The sequence below is a fragment of the Elephantulus edwardii genome, unplaced genomic scaffold, assembly GCF_000299155.1.
Source record: "Elephantulus edwardii isolate Elephantulus edwardi_28Jun2011 unplaced genomic scaffold, EleEdw1.0 scaffold00006, whole genome shotgun sequence".
In the NCBI taxonomy this organism is placed as follows: domain Eukaryota; kingdom Metazoa; phylum Chordata; class Mammalia; order Macroscelidea; family Macroscelididae; genus Elephantulus; species Elephantulus edwardii.
In genome coordinates this window covers 36169817-36184497 of record NW_006399756.1, presented here as the reverse complement: position 1 = coordinate 36184497, position 14681 = coordinate 36169817, and the positions used below count along the sequence as shown (strand labels likewise).

The 14681-nt window shown below is 45.9% G+C and overlaps 1 protein-coding gene across 1 annotated transcript in view; it reads right to left on the bottom strand.

Moving 5' to 3' along the window:
- Positions 1-901: 901 nt before the first annotated feature.
- Positions 902-14681, bottom strand: part of PDLIM1 (PDZ and LIM domain 1) — a 54588-nt gene continuing 40808 nt past the window's right edge. The window contains exons 5-7 of the mRNA XM_006880211.1: positions 10203-10354; positions 1541-1658; positions 902-1088 (exon numbers count right to left, since the gene is read on the bottom strand). Of these exons, the coding sequence (XP_006880273.1) occupies positions 902-1088; positions 1541-1658; positions 10203-10354 (457 nt within the window). The remainder of the gene's footprint in view (positions 1089-1540; positions 1659-10202; positions 10355-14681) is intronic.

Here is a 14681-nt window from a genome sequence, read left to right as displayed (position 1 = left end):
TTCATAGGGTCAGCAATAAACAACAAGGGATTTGGGGTAATCTTCTACAAAACACACTGCTAGTCCTTGCTTTATTTACAGATCACTTGGGAAATGTAATAAGTATTACACAAATGGGCAAGTTCCTAGGCAATATCAAAATCCAATTTTCTAGACAAAGTGACTGTGGACCAAGAGGTCAAGAGAGTTTTTGAAGATCCTTCAGTTAATTATCAATTAGCAAAGGTCAGCAGAGGGTAAAATTGGGAGTGTCCCAATGATCTGTTAAAGGTGAGTATTGCACCCGGGCTCTTTCTCAACTCTGATGAACTTGGGTCTTTTAGGAGAAACAGGAAAGGAGTGTAAAACAGTTTCTGCAACTAACTGAATAATAAGGAACTTGGTGATAGTCCTTCTGTCAGGAGAAAGAAAAAAAAATGGGTTGCACTAGGAAGTAGCCCCCTCGCCAAGATGTAGGAGACCAAACCACAACCAACCCCACAAATCCCTAGGGGAGCTTGGTTAGAACCAGGCTCGTTAGACTGGGAGCCAATAAAGGCAATGTCCGCGCGGAGGTCGCTTTTTTTTGTCTGCTGGCTTCCGCCCACCTTGGTGAGGAAAAGCGTGCACATTCAGAGAAGTGGCAAAACCAAGCAAAGACATCACACTGCTTTCAGTCTACAAATTTATTAAGTAAAAACAAAATCGATGTAAGACATACTAAACCCAGTCTGGCTTAGGATGAGCTGATGTGTCCATTTGCAGCAGAGAAATCAAGATGTCGGCAAGGGGCCCAGAACAAAACAAGCTCCCCTTAATCGTAAAAGCAACCACGGGACAGCTAGTGTGAGCCAGTCTGCAAAGACTGGGGGCTAGAACCCAGGAGAGCGCAGCGCCTGGTGCAGAGCAGAGACCTACGGGGTCACTTGGGGAACACAGTGACCACGTCGTAGCCCTCGGGTGGCGTGACGCGCTCCCGGGCGTGCTTTTCACAGTAGATTTGATCCTCCACGAAGAAATGGCCCTTCTGTTTCAGGTTGGTGCCACAGTCGGTGCACACGTAGCACTCAGGGTGGCGGTGCTTATCCCGCAGCTTCACAAACACGCCTCTGCGGGAGGGAGCAGAGACGGCATTACCTACAGGCGCCTGCAGGTGGCGCCAAGGCGCTGCACCACCCTCCCCGGCCTGAGGTCCAGGCTTAGCTCAGGGAGGAACAGTGGGCTCCCCACATCTCTATAGGCTTCCCATTCCTGCTGTCCAGAAAGACTATTCTTGAAGCACCCTCAGACCTCAGACGCCCTTGCTCCTTTTACAAAGCAGTCCCGCCTTTTTTTGTTTCACTTGCCCACAAGCTCTGGGCTGGAGTGTCACAGGAAAGCTTGACTTCTTTTCTGAAACTCTAGGACCCACCTCACCTCCCATCTTCCCTTTTGCTGCCAAGATTTTTTCCCCTTCACATCCCAAATGTCCAACATTCAGCACTTTCTGCCTTTTTATGATCTATCCAACCTCAAGGGCCTCTGAAGACTTAGGGAAGGGGGGAAGCGTGCAGAAACTCACACAATGCCAGTGCCGCATTTGTCACAGATGGGCAACTTCTGAGCATTCCCGATCGATGCAGCCACTTTGGTGACCGGAGCCTTAACACTTCTGAACCCTGAAGGCTTGTTAGGATCCCCTAAAATTAAAACAAAACAAAAAGAGAGAAACGGGTTTGTCAGCAAGAGCAGAAGTGAATAAGCCGGTAACCCTTTCAAAGCCTCATCATGGTCAAGCAAGGTCAAGGGCATTGGCATCAAACCGCCCTGACTTCTAGGTAACTTTGGGAGAACTGATTAATCTCTGTGGTTCTTGGTCTCTCGTCTTCTATGAAAGATTAGCACATCTTTCCCTTCACAGTTGTAGAAAAAGATGAGAAAACATTCATAGGCCTTCCCGTAGCACCTGGCACACGATCAGTCTTCAATTTTAAAATAAAAAGCAAAATAAAGCAGCTCACTGCCATTCAGGTGGTTTCAGCTTATGGCGAACTCCACGGGGTTTCCAAGGCTGTAAATATTATTAGGAGGAGACTGTCCATTTTCTCCCTCAGAGCCACTGGAGGCTTTGAACTGCCAGAGACCTGAGACCTTTGGCTCAGCAGTACAACTCACCACACACTACATCACCAGAGCACTTTTCTCAACAAACAGGAGCTAATTAAGGTATCAGAAGCCTGGCCAGAGCAAGCAGTTAACAACTGGCTACCAACTTAAAGGTTAGTTGTTTAAACCTACCTAGCAGTTCCACAGAAAAAAAAAATGCCTGGCAATCTGCTTCCACAGATTACAGCCAAGAAAACATCATGGAGCAGTTTTATTCTTTAACAGGGGTCACCACAAGCTGAGGACCAACTGGTTAGCACCTTACTACTACTAGTTCTATATTCTCAGCTGCCATACTACCTTTTTATTTTTTGCTAGGCCATAGTCTAGCAAAATTATGTTTGTCATCTATTCACATGTGTCTGTCGGCCTGGGCTGCAAATTACCTATACACCAGACTATTGTTCTGTTTACTTTCTGACACTCCAGAAGCCTTACATAAGGGCTAGTACACAAGCTCTGTTGACTCAATAAACACATAGAAATGAATGATGAAATTACCCAACAGGTTGGCTGAAGGAGCTAGAGAAGTCTTTCCATCAGCGCTGAATAGACACGTGTAAGCACACTGTGCAACGGAGGCGTGGTGAGATGAGGTCAAGCTCTCCCCCAGGACTGCCCAGTGAGCACCACTGTGCACAGAGTCTCCTACATCCCTGGTTAAGAGCAATGTCTCCTCCAGGTGGTTGTTGTTATGTGCCATCAAACTGGAGCCAATTCATAGGTGACCCTGCAGGGGGTTTCGGAGACTGTATATCACAGGTGGACCGCCCGTCTTTCTGCCTCAGAGCAGCTGGGGGGGATTCAAACTTCCTGCTCTGGAGTTGGCAGCACAACTCCTTGCCCATGAGGCCACCAGAGCTCTCTGGAGGACCTGTTAAAATTCCATATTGCTGGGGCCACCCAGTTGCACAGTTTCTGATTCAGCAAGTCTCAGGTGAGGTCTACAAATCTGCACCTCATCCACTTCCTAAACATCATGCCTCTGGAAACTCTATGAGCTTTGATAAATGATGAATCGTTTAGGTTTCAGGCCTTTTGTTCACAGGGTCTCTATGAGTCATGCTCAACTCAACCGCAATCAACAATAAGTTAGCAGCTATGGCCGATGTTTCAGGTCCAAGGACTCTACACTGAGAAGCAGCAGACAAGGCAAAGAAACAGCTGCGTGAGGAGAGAAGGAAGAGAGGTCAGTCCTCTGACTGCAGCCACGTTGGTCAGTCTTGGGAACCCTTGTCCTTTTATCAAATGAGTCCCTGAAAAATTGACCAGAGTTTGCAAACCAAAAATTAGAGGCACATGTTCAGACAAGAGGCACAGCCAACAATTTTGGTCACAAAATTGGTCACATACCTCTTAGCCTTGCATGAGTGCTTCTAGGTTAGGGCAGTTCTGGTCCCCACTGGCACATTCTGGGTTACAATACTGGTTACTAGACTCTAGTTAGTAAAACTCAAACTCACTGCCCTCAAATCAGTTCCAACTTACAGCAGCCCTACAGGACAGAGTGGAACGTCCTCAGGGATTTGGGGGCTGTAAATCTTTATGGGCACAGGCTGTGGCCCAACACTTACCCCACAAGGCCACCAGAGGTCCTTCTAACATGTAAAGTTGCTGCTGTGTGTCACATACAGCCACCCATTAATGCCCAGGAGAACGTCCACATAGGATTTCCTAGGCTATGTAATCTCTGGGAAGCAGATGGCCGAGCCTTTCCTGCTGAAGAGTTGCTGGGTGAGTCTGAATCGCTGACCTTTCCCTAAGCAGCTGGACACTTTAACACGGAATAACCAGGATTCCTGTGTAAAGGCTGGATATCCGCTCGGTATCCTAAAATTACAGGATGGCCTCTCCATAAAGACTTACCTGGTCTAAAATGCCCATAGTGTCCAAGGCTGAGAAATACTAAAACTCACTGCCACTAAGTTAGTTCCGATTCACAACAACACTCTACCAGGCTTCTGAGGCCGTAGATCTTTAGAAGACTGCTCCTGGAGCAATGGGTGGATTTGAACTAGTGAGCTTTTGGTTGGCAATGCAATAGGCAACACACTACACCACCAGATCTCCTTGAGAAACAGTGCTCTGAGTAAAACAGCCTATCTTACTTTGCCTTTGTTCACATGACTTCCTTTGGCCAATGGAATGCGAGCCATATTCAAATAAAGGCACTGAATGCATTTGTGTGGTTTGGCCCCGTGTCCACTGAGCTTCTGCCCTCTGCCACGAGAACACAATGCTCCAGAGGACAAGTCCTGCCCCCACTTGGCTTCCAGAATGAGCCAAGCCCAGGCTTGCCTGGCCCAGCCAAGCCACAGCTGCCCAGTAACTCTCATGTAACATGAGCAAGAAGCGCATTTGTTCTTTCAAGCCACTGCTGACTAACACAATATGAGTTACCTTAAATTATAGTTTAGGATACTTTTCTGGCTCATACAGAACAACAAGAGGGCAGCCTCCATAATGTCATGAGGCTAAGGCAATGACCTGGGCCTCATGGGCTGTGTTTATTACATAACTTAGTCGGCAAAAAAACAGCCAGGAGAAGGGAGACAGCATAAGAGCTTATTCGGACAAAGGTCAATGAAGGAATGGGAGCCCCAGTGGTAGAAGGAGAATCTGCGAGGATTTGGAGCCATTTTATTCCAGTTAGATTCCCTGCTGGGAATTTACTGAAGGTATTTAATCAGAATTGACAGTGCAATTCTTGCTGTGTGCCATCAAGAAGGAAATGATCCATAGCTGACCCTCGGCAGGTAATTACATGGGAGGACTGTCCATCTTTCTCCCACAGAGCAGCTGGTGGATTCGAACTGCGTGACTTTGGGACTGCAGTGCTGCTTCTTACCATTAGGTCGCCAAAGGTCCCTGGTACATCATCTCTTATTACACTGTCGATTCCGATTCAGTACATTTGAGGTAGAAAGGAAAATTCTCAGTAAGTGTTAAAACCAGAACGAACCAGTTCAAAGCCCTGGAATCCACATCCCATTTTGGAATGAAGTGGACTTAACTGGGACAGATAATGCCACCTCCGTGAAGCGGTCCATTCCTAACTGCTGCTCAGCAGCGCCATCTGCTGGCACAACTCTTCCCTGTTGTCCACCAAACTGCAAATGACAGGACTTATTCCCTTTGAACTGTTCTTTCTATAGGTCACCTCTTTGATTCTGACCCACAGCAGTCCTATATGGCAGAGTAGAACTGTTCTGTAAGGTTTCCTACACAGTAATCATTATAGGACAGAACATTATAGGTCTTTTCTTCCTTGGAGCTGCCGGCAGATTCAAACCACTGCTCTTCTGGCTAGCATCTGAGCACTTAAACCACTGTGTCACAAGGGCTTCTTTCCCTCTTGACTTAAGGTAAAACATTAGCTTCTTTTGGTGTCTGGGCGACTGCAACATTTTCCAAATACTTTTCCTCCAGTGCACGCCACATTCCTACACCTTGGGGAAAAATGAAATTAGCTAAATAAAGGGAGCTCTGGTGGCTTAGTGGTAAAGGAATTGTGCTACCAATGCAAAGGTACACAGTTTGAATCCACCAGCTGCTCTGCAGGAGAAAGATGTAAACAATTCTAACTCCAAGGTACACAACAATAAATAAAGCACAACTTTAATTTTTCTTTTCTAGTCTATCCACATCATTGCTTAACAACCGTCCAGGACTCCACACTGCCTGTTGGATCAAGTTGTGGTTCTTAACTGAGTCTAGACCATCTGTGGATCCCCAAGACGTAAGCACCACCCAGATAGAACTATCTGTGCCCAGACAGTTTCTAAGTCTTCAGTTTTTTCTTCTGTGAGCCGCTAGCCCTTCTGTTTTCTCTCTCCAGAAATGTCTCCTTCTACTTAAGAAAAGTCCCCTTCTCCCTTTCAATTGTGGAAGCAGATACAGAAGAAGGTGAAGTCTGAGGACCCAGAGCTCTTCTTGGTTCAGAGGTTGAACTTCACAGCAGCAATGGCCCCACTTTGTGCACTGCAGGTTGTTGCAGCACCTCTGGGTCTGCTCACTAGCAGCTCTTGCTCACCTAGACACACTACAGATGCAGCTACCTTTAACCTGCTCAGCTGCCCTGGGAGGCCCCATTCATTACCAGCCTCCCTTGAGGAAAGGAGCCCTGGTGGCACAGTGGTTAAAAAGCTAGGCTGCTTACTACAAGGTCAGAGGTTCAAATCCAACAACTGTTCTATGGGAGAAAGATGGAGCAGCCCATTCCCATAAAGATCTACCATCTTGGAAGCAGTTCTGCATCCCCGCCCTCCCAGGGTCACTCGAGAGAATCGCTGACTTCAGTAAAATGCATTATGAAGACATATTCTGAGGCATGGAAGACACTCAAAGATCCTCTCGTTCCTTGTTTACCAAAATCTTTAGGGCATAGTGACACCCAGGCTATCAGGAAGAAGACAAGACTACGATGCTTAGACCACCTTGTAATTGTGACCATGGGGCTGAATTCTGGTTAATAAAACATTAACTGAGTAGTGGTGTGGGGCTTCTTGGAGGGAGGAGAATGGTGACTCATCTAAGAGCAGGAAGCCCCTAATTTGTCCTGTCTCCCTTCTCCCTCTCCTTTCGCCCACATACATGTCCCTGTGGTACTGGCGGGGAGGAACGGGGAGGGGTCAGCTAATGGCAACTAGAGAGAAGATGACTCAACGGCGCTGAAGAGCCAGGTGCTGAGCTTTCACGCTGGGGCCATGTGTGGGTGTCCCTTGGGGGCAGGAGTCCCCTGCCATCCACCTCCTCCCCTGTGACCTTAGCCAAGGTTCTGAATCCCTGCAGGGTTGTCTTCCCACCACTCAGTCAGGGTCAACCACCGTCTTCTCAGAGATTGATGCCATAAACTGTGCAAAAGGACTGCCACCAAGGACCAAGCAAGTGTTTGATGATGGTTAGTATGTTTGAAGCCAGATCAAGAGTTCCCAGGTCAGGGCTGGTTAGTCCACAGTAAGTTCTTATGCCCGAGGCCTGAGGTCACCCTAAGTGACTCTGCAGGTAAGGGGATACCTTCTGCACTGTGGAGAGTATATATACTCTGTGTGTGTGTATATATATTACATATATATAACACATTACACATAATATATTACATATATGTAACCCCTTACCAGCACGCCAATTCCAACTCATTTTGACCTTCCATTTGGTGTCTGAGGCTGTAAATCTTTATAGGAAAAAACTGTAGAGCAGCTGCTATATTTAAACCTCTGATCTTTTTGGCTAAGAGTTGGACACAATACACCAGCAGAACTCCTATAACACATACATAGTCATGAGAATGCACATAACAAAACACCCACCAATTCATCAATTTCTCTATGCAGTGACAATTTCTCTATTCAGTGACATTGACTATATTCTCCATGTTGTGCAACCATTTTCACTAACATTTTCCAAATTATTCTATCACCATGGTGCCCAAGCAGAAACTCTCTCCCCTGGCCTCACACCCCTGATAACGACTGAGAGATAAATCTTCTGTATTTATGTATTTATTTCATATCCATGGGGCTACATGATATTTGTCCTTTACTGTATACGTATTATGGTAATGTCCAAGCAATCAAGGTATCTTATTTTAACAGCGATCAAGTACTATGAGCAACATCTAACAGACCTAAGAGTTTTTCTGATTGCTACACAGGTAGCAATCAGAAAACGGGCATGGAGTCCATTGGGAGCTGCACTGCAAACTCAAAGGGAGAGTCTCTCTCATCGTTTGAATCCACCAATGTGCCTCTGAGGGAGAAAGATGAGCATTTACAGTCTCTGAAAATTTGCTAGAGGGTCAGCTGTGAGTCAATTCTGGTAACCTGGGGGTCAGCACTTCTCAAGTGACCCGCATCATAAGAATATGTATTTTCAAGAAGCACTGTTGACACCACCAAAAGCCCAGCTACAAATGACTTCTGAGACCTGGGTTCTGTGCCCCCTCCTGGTGGCCTGCAATGAGCAACCCTCCACACTCTGCCATTGTCCTTTACCCAGAGACGCAGGAACCCCCTAGAATCTGCCTACTGCTGCTGGCTCTAGTGTCCACCTGTGTGGAGAAGACCTGGTGATCCAGCTCTAAAGACTGTTTGCTCAGGGCGATAAGTCAAGGTCAGGTTGAGGTGTCCCATCCTCTGAAAGTGCAACCTCTCTCCTCAAGGATCCCAGCTGCAGATTCTGCGTCCTGGGGAGACGCCTTCTGGGGTTTAATGTTCCTCTGCTCACCACACTCAACAGCTGGGCTTCCCTCTCCTTAGTGTACGTTCTTTAGAGACAGTGGTCATTTACACCCACAGGAAATGAAAAAGTGCTTCTTCTAGTCTAAAAAGACACTGTCCTTCATCCCAGCAATTTCCCCCCAGTGCGGTAGTATCTCTGAAATGGGAAGTGGCTTAGTCTCTTCTTGTTGTTTTCGTCAGGTACCATTGAGTAAATTATGACTTGAGGGGATGCCTAATGCAATAGACCTAACCTTGCCCCAGCCTACACCATCTTCAAGGTCTCTGATGCACTTGAGCCCATTGTTACAGCCTCTGTGTCAATCCATCTTGTTAAGGGTCTTACACTCTCTTTCTCTGACCTTCTAATTTTCCAAAGACTGGCCCCTCCTGACAGTAGGCCCAAAGTATGTGAGACCAAGAAGCACCCAAGTTGCATTTCCACCAAGTGGATACCATTCTCCTATAGCATCCGTCTCCCTGTGTTTGCATATATGTTTCTGATCTGCTCTCTGAATAACTCAGAAACGATTCAATGTAGAAGCCATCTCATTCTGGTAAGATATAAGAAACAAAGAAAATCCTATTTCCAGAAAAGCTTACTCCACAGTGACATCATTATCAGATGTCACTGAAACAGCTCTGACTCCTATGAAGAATGTGTACCACAGAATAAAATACTTCCCAGTCCCGTGCTCATGCAAAGAAGCTCTATAAAGTGCCAAAGAGCACTTTAGGGACCAAGGTACAATAACATACCAAACTATGGTATGTTAAAATTACCCCATGTTATTACTGTTGTTAGGTGTTGTTGAGTACAACTCATAGTGACCCTATGAACAAGAAGATCTGAACCCTGTCCTATTCTGTGCCATCCTCACAATCTCTGAAATGCCTGAGCCCACTGCTGCTTCACTATGTCAATCCATCTGGTTGAGGGTCTTCTCTCAATCACTTCACAGGCATGTGAAAGTTGGACCATGAATAAGGAAGGATGAAGAATAAATGATGCCTTTGAATTGTGGTACTGGCAACAAATACTAAACACACAGGTAAAGAATTTAGAATTCCATCACACAGTTTGCAGGGACACACCATTTAATCCACACAGGAAGTCATAAACCATACTCTGTACTGTAACAGCATTGTTGTTGTACCATCAAGTCGGAACTGACCCATAGCTGACTGTCCAGTGGGTTTTCAGAGGCAGTTCATCACACAGGAGGAAACTGTCCATCTTTCTCTCACAGAGAAGCTGGTGGATTTGAACCATGTGCCTTTTGAGGGGGAAGCCCAGTTCCTTTCCACTAAGCTATCTCCCTGTTACAGTATAAGAGAGTCTAACAAATGATGTAAAGGCCAAACCTGAGGTGAACAGCTTTGTCAAAACATTTGAGAAACCACAACTAACTCAACTCTAAGTAAGTGTGAAACAGTTAAGAGAAAAAACTAAGTCTACTTCCACAGAATGCCTGAGGCCCAGCGTCACTGAACTGCTCTGAGGTGGGGTTGGAAGCTTGACCATCACCCACCTCTGGATTCCTCTACCCTATGTCCCATCAGCCAAGCCTCTCAAGGTTACCTCACAGTCCTGACAAGACCAAAGGACAGAACAACTGAACCCCACAAAAGTCAAGTACACTTTCCAACATTCCCATCGTGTTCATGTGACAGGAAACAGTCAACCAGGTTCTGAGCTTGAAGGTCCAGCAGGAAGAGGTGCCAGCCCGGCCCCCCCATCCCCCTTTTTTGTGTTCTTTCCTCATGCCCCAGGATACGCTCACCTGTGTCTCCTCTGTGACTGGCCCTCACCCCAGGCCAAGAACAGGCACCTCTGACCACACACACAGGACTGATTACCTTTCTCCTCAGATTCCAGGATTTCTTGCAAAACCAGGAATGAAGTGGACTGTTTTGGAGGCTCATTTAACTCTTGTTTCTCCTGAAGCATCTTGTAAACTTCAGATTCTTTGTCGATGACGAGGCTGCCTGGAAGCTGAGGGTGATCTAAGCTGTAAAGAATGTTTGGAAATCCAACAGATCATGTCAGAGGTTAGGAAAAAACTTCCCCAGGTCACCTCTCCAGAAACCCCTGCCCCCACCACCTTCCCTGCAGTCGAGTTCCCACTCAGCAACTGAACCCCGATGGGCGGGGGCTGCACAATTTTTCTCCCTTAGAGCAGCTGTTAGATGTGAACTGCCAACCTTTTGGTTCACAGCCTGATGTTACCAGGGCCCGTTTTTCCAAGCAAATATTGGAAAGAGTCAAACAATAGATAGAAATTAACCCAATGAATAAAATCTGCCCTTAAAGCAGTCACAGGCCTGCTGAGACTGTGAGGTATATTTACAGTCAGAGCTGGCTGCTGTTTCAAGACAATAGGGGGCTAGTTTTCGAAACAGCCTTAGTAATTAAATTACCTTTTGGCGTCACCCCATGGGACAGGAATGCTTTGCTCCTTTTCCAACTACCTAAGCAATACTATGTTGAGAGACAATTTAGAAAAGGAAAAATGCCAACCACAATGTGGCCACAAAAAACTCAGCCAGGTCTCCTCAGCAGAGGCCATATGTATTCCATTCACACAGCAAAATCAGAGTGTTCTTTCAAAGTCAAAAAGCCAAGGTCATTGTGGCGGAGTCAGAACCATCTCATAGCTGACCCTCTAGCTGGTTTCCAAAGCTGTAATCTGCAGGGGTGGAGACCGCCCATCTTTCTCCCTCAGAGTCCCTGGAACATCTGAACCACCAGAGAGACACTGCCTTTGGGTAACTGTGAAATTCACTAAGGACTATGTCCTCAAGATCCACTTCCGTAACAGCTTGCCTCCGGAAACCCTATGAACCTGGAGAGAGGATAAAAGACGCCCAAGTGCTGAGGACTCTCCTTCACAGGGTGACTATGAATTGCCTGCGACTCGACGGCACTTAACAACAATAACATCAACATAGAGATCAGCTGGCCCAGTGGACAGAAAGCGATGCTACCAAGCCAAAGGCGGGTGACTTCTATTCCGCAGCCCTCGGGCCTGTATTTCATTATTTTTTGTTCAGACATTCCTCTAGGTCGTATAGCCCTGGTGTGTCCATTTGCCATACAGCGGTAACTTGTGGTTGCTGTGAGGCTGAACACTGCAACACTGATGTGTCAAATGCGTTAATGGTTGGTTACCCAATGTGGACAGAGAGTGGGGTGGAGCTCCCTGATTAAAACAAGCTTGGAAGGAGGAGTGGCATCCACTTCTGTAACAGCTTGCCTCTGGAAACCCTGTGAACCTGGAGAGAGGATGAAAGGCACCCAAGTGTTGCGGCTCGACAGCACTTAACAACAACAATGCCCTCAAAGTTCCCTACAGTGTCCTTAGTCCTGATACCAAAGCACCATCTATACCCCCATGGTATAAACCCTCATCATTCTTTCATCAAGAAGTTCTAGTCGTCTCATCTATAGGATGCTGTTGTTGCATACCATTGAGTCGGAACCAACCCATAGCTGACCCTCTAGTGGGTTTTCAGAGGGAGTTAATGGCACAGGAAGAGACTTCCCATCTTTCTCCCACAGAGCAGTTTATGGGATTAGAACCATGTGCCTTCAGGATTATAGCACAGCTTCTTACCACCAGGCCACCAGAGCTCCTTCATCTATAATATGTTGTTGTTGTTATGTATCATCGAGTTGGAACCAACCCATAGCTGACCCTCCGGTGGGTGTTCGGAGGCAGTAATTGCATGGAAGGAGTTCGTCCATCTTTCTCCCATAAATCCATAATATAGAAGTAATAAAATTTGCCTTGTGCAGCTGTGCAAGGGTAAAAGGAACTCTCGGGACACAGTCCATAAGGAGGTGAGCTACTAACTCGAAGGCTGAACTTCTCCGCCAGTGTGATTTACAGCCTCAGAAAACCAGTGGAGGGGCAGCAACTGATCAGTTCCAACTTAATGGTAATGATTTTTGAGGTTGTTGTTCTGGTTGTTTTGTTTTGTTTTGTCCTGGTTCACAAGGCTGGTGGCAAGAATGAAATAGGAAAGTGGTCTGTAGACTGTAAAGCACCATTTCAACGTAAATGAGGGCATGTGGACTTGTACTCAGGTTCAGGAACTCGTCACCTCTCTCTCCTGCTATCCTCTGGGGCATCTTGCTCAGCCCCCTGGACATCCTTCAGTACATAACTCAGGTCCCCAGCTGGAAGTACAGTCAATCAGAGCGCTGAAGTTCCAGGGCTTCATGCAGTCTTACAAGAAAGGATCAGCTCTGGACTCCCAAAGTGTGGCACAGGCTTTGCGGCTCCCAGGGAAGGAAGGTCAGGTTACGTAGAAAGACCCTTAAGCTAGCCATTCCTACTGGCTGGGATAGGGGAAGAAAAACCAGCCATCCTCTTTTCACACCCACTGCCTGAGAGAGAGAAGGTGATGTGTACAATCCGAGCTGTTTCCAACAAAAACCATGGTCATCCTCCTGCCCAATTTATAGCCCTACTCTTTGACTCAGAGGTCTGCCTCCCTTTGGGTCTGCTGCTCTGAATTGCTCTAAACTAAATGTATTACACTATTTTTGGGGAATCTTTTCTCTGTTACATTGAGAACTATTTTAAAATCCAGATCAGAACCATGGAATGTTCTTGGGAAGAATCTTTCATCCTCCCTGGTGTGTGTTATGTCTGGAGGCCACCAAAGGAATACAAAAAATGACAGAACCCACCACCGAGGGAATACTAAAAATGACCAAGCCCAAACCACAGAGGTCAGCCCCTGTCCTTTCAGCAAACAGCCATGTAAAGCATTTCCAGGGGTTAAAAAAAATAATCATCATCATCTTTTTTCCGCTCAATAATCTAATATCTTACTACCCAATGGTTATTTATAAAGCACTTCCCATAGTCATTCCTCTCTTGAAGCATTAATATAGTTAATTAAAAAAATAACACCCTAAATTCCCATGCCTGAGTCTTAGATATGAATTACATTTTAAATATTGATATAAATTGTCCTTTGATCTTTTTTTAAAAATTCTACAGGGAAAGCATGTATAAGAAATGAAGCTTTTAAAAGGCATTCTTGTTTTTATATATAGCAACAGAAATGACAGCAAGAATTCTACAGTGATACAATTTCAAAAAATAGAACAAATATGAACTGAGTCACCAAGAGATAAAACTTGAAGGCTGTGACACTGGGAGCAATCACATTCTTCAGAACCCAATCATTGTAGTCCTCTGGTGGCCTGGTGTTAAGAGGCTGCACTGTAATTCCAAAGGTGCATGGTTCCAATCTACCAGCTGCTCCACACGAGAAGGATGGGCAATCTCCTCCCAGGCGATTTACTGCCTCTGAAAACCCACTGGTGGGTCAGCGGTGGGTCAGTTCGAACTTGAGAGCATATAACAACAACAACAATAAAATACAAGAGTTTAATCAAATTCATTAATCAACTCCTTGATATTACATTCTATGTGGTGAACTTGCCTAATCATACACCAGCTACCTAACTGTTTAGACTTGGCAAAGGTGTACAGATAAAAGTTAATCACTGGTTAACAAGAGCTGGGGGAGAGGAGAATAGAGGGAAGAGTGGAGAGTTACTGCTTCAAGGACACTGAGCTTCTTCTGTTGGGAATGATGAAAAACTTGAGAAATACAGAGATGATTGTGGCAGGATGGTGAACACAACTGCTGTTGCTAAAGTCAACTCAGTGATACACTCTAAAATGCCTAACAGGCCCACGTTTGTGTTATACCGCAGAATTCCAGTTACATGAAATGTCTATAATAGGTTTCTTAGTAGATATGAGGGGTGGGAGGAAAGGGGGCAAGGGAGTCACAGCTCAGGAGCAATGAGTTTCTGTTAACTGTGATGGAATAATCTGGAAATGGCTGGAAATGGACAGTGAGAATGGTGCCACAATATGATTAGTCATAATCAGTATCATTGTAATATACATGTAAAGTATCTGAATGAATCCCCAGAGAATTACACTCAGGTTTTTAAAAATCTCCAAAAGGGAACATACTGGATGAGTCCATTACTATAACATTTTCAAAATGAGGATGGAAATGGAGAGTGGGTTGCTGGTTATGAAAAGCATGGGCTGAAATGAGAGAAGACTGTAAAAGGGCAGCAGGAAGAATCCTCGCCATGAAGGAAAAGCTCTGCATCTTGGCTGAGTCACTGTTGTTGTTACTGTGCGCCTTTGAGTTGGAACCAGCTCATAGCTGGCCGTCCAGTGGTTTTCAGAGGTTGTAAACTGCCTAGGAGGAGACTGTCCATCTTTCTCCCAAGGAGCAGCTGTTAGATTCGAACCACCTGTCTTCAGGTTGGCAGTTCAGCTCCTTTCTATTAGG